The 2500-nt window shown below is 41.6% G+C and overlaps 1 protein-coding gene across 1 annotated transcript in view; it reads left to right on the plus strand.

Annotated features, from left to right (window-relative positions):
- LOC106806121 (dual oxidase 2-like) overlaps positions 1–2500 on the plus strand; it is a gene marked incomplete in the record, with an annotated part of 20710 nt that overhangs the window by 11774 nt on the left and 6436 nt on the right. The window contains 3 exon segments of the mRNA XM_014807975.1: positions 265–358; positions 1029–1204; positions 1892–2021. Coding sequence (XP_014663461.1) covers positions 265–358; positions 1029–1204; positions 1892–2021 — 400 coding nt within the window.

The raw sequence follows: 2500 nt of genomic DNA on the forward strand, positions 1-2500 counted from the left end.
CCCAAGAGTGGTTTGATATAAAAATGTCTATACCTATGCCCCATTTACAAACTACACATCACCACGTCTTCAGAAGTTGCCTTAAACGTAGTATGGCTAACAAGGTGAACTGTTAAGAACAATCTGTGTGTGAGTGTGCGTGCGTGCGTGCGTGCGAGTGTGTATGGTGTAGTTATAAATATATATATATATATATATATATATATATATATATATATATATATATAATATATAACCCTTTGTTTGGCTTTTGTATTTTTACAGGGTCACCTGAAGCTAAGGCAAAACTACTGTTTGATATGTATGATATCAGCCAGGATGGACACATGTCGAGAGAAGAATTTCGAAACATGCTCAGGTATAGAGTGGCTCTGTAATGTCGAACGAGGCACGTTTCAACATCTCGGACGTATAAGTTCCAACTGATTAATCTAAATTCACGTAATTACATGCTTTATACACCGATGTCATTTGTAACGTCAGAGCAGGGATTAAAAGCAATTGTGAATCAACTCTAGATATCATTGCAGCCACACGTACCTCCATTAATGACATTTTCCGTCTCACTAATGATGTCTTTTGTAATCTACGAAACAATAACTTACTAGGTTGTATCAATACATGTATGATACTGTTACGCCGATTTATTCCCTTACCGCTGCGTTAGCAGCCGTGTTCTTGTAGCAATACTACGTGTAGAGATACTCGGTTATATTTAAGGCCGGTCGCTTCCTCAGAGCTCCTGCTATAGTGTTATATACATTGACAATTAACCTTACTACAGCCACAACAGCCATATTCCCGTAGCTAGACTTACATTTTACTTTACATCTGGCTTTACATTTTTCTTTACAGCCTGCTTCACATTTGCCTTACATTTCTCTTTTTTGTATTTTACCATACATTTGCAACACATTTTGCTTCATATTTTGTTTTACAACTTGATTTAAACGTGACCTTCCATTTGACCTTACATTTTCCTTTAGATTTTGCTTTTCATCTCACCTTACGGTTTGCACTTGCGGCAGGTCTTTCATGGAACTTGCCAACGAGAAGCTGGCCAACGCGGAGATTGACCAGGTGATCGACTCGATGTTCAAGAGCAGCGGTCTGACCGAGAAACAGGCGATCACGTTCGACGACTTCCAGAAGCTTCTGTCCGGACATCAGGATGTTCTCAACTACGCAACACTGAATTTCGAAGGTAGACGTCTGTAATGCGTTCGAGTGGTATTTAGATGGAAAGACGACAAATAAAAGATAAATTCAACTGATGCTGTCGATTGTCTTCCTTGCACTTTTTATTCCCGCTCCTTTACTGCCCACGCGCAGACCTCGGTATATTTAAAGCCCGGCGCACACGTGAGTTATTTTACTCAAGTAAAATAACGCATGAGTCATTTTACTCACGTGTGCGGCGGATTTTCGTTGAGTAATTTGACGCATGCGTCATTTTACTCACGTGCGCGGCGGATTTTCGTTGAGTAATTTGACTCGTGCGTCATTTTACTTGAGTAAAATAACTCACGTGTGCGCCAGGCTTTAAACCCAAGACGGAACATACAACCAGTATACATAAAATATATTACATCGTCGACGCTAGCATGAGCGGTAATGTTTCTTCGTCTTACTAGTAAGTGTGAACTGCGGTGTCAGAGAAAGATTAGTGACAATAGATGCACCAGGTGAAAGAGCGGTCTCTGGTTATGTAGATGAGTCAATCATACGCCTAGTTATGCGAAATGTTTGCAAAGTGCTTGTTTACGAATGCGCTTGTAAATGTCTTTTGAATTCGATCTTCGTCTTTTGCCGGTTAGCTTTACTAGGTTAGCGCGCTTTGCTTGGCCACACCGCCCGGGCGTTTCACTCGACGTACAATCACTGTTTACAGGAGCTGGCGTGGACATGCCAAAGGCAGCGGGAAGAGAAGGGGCGCGCGACAACGCAACCACGCGCGCACGTAAGACCATCATCCGAGCGTACAGTAAAGAGGGTCGAAGCAAGAGTACAGCGGCACCCAGGTATAGCGCATAACAACCATCGCCGGATTTTATGGTAAACGTGTAAATTCGGAAATCCATACGAATCAGCGAATTAATTAAATGATATCAGGGGTTAATAATGACAAAATTTGTTATTACTAACCCCTGATGATATCTATGTGGTGGATCCTTACGTTCGCCGCGCTAGGGTACCACTGAGCGATAAAGTTAGGGATGAACGAAATTTATTAACTTAACCTGGATCCCCACATTCGGCAAATTTGAAAATGAATTGCATACTGCTCTGTCTGTATGCGGCCGTGGGTCGATCGCACGAAGGAGCTTATAATGTTGGGTCGATATTTACAGTCTGGACGGTTCATTACAACTTAACTAACGGGCATATTACACTAAACTCAAGATTAAGCTTACAATTAAGCACGATAATTTAGAAGGTGGAAGCGACACGTTTCGTACTGACTATTATCATTTTCCGCATTATTATGCTCTGCACCAAT

Source organism: Priapulus caudatus, unplaced genomic scaffold (assembly GCF_000485595.1).
Source record: "Priapulus caudatus unplaced genomic scaffold, Priapulus_caudatus-5.0.1 Scaffold143, whole genome shotgun sequence".
Classification (NCBI taxonomy): Eukaryota; Metazoa; Priapulida; class Priapulimorpha; order Priapulimorphida; family Priapulidae; genus Priapulus; species Priapulus caudatus.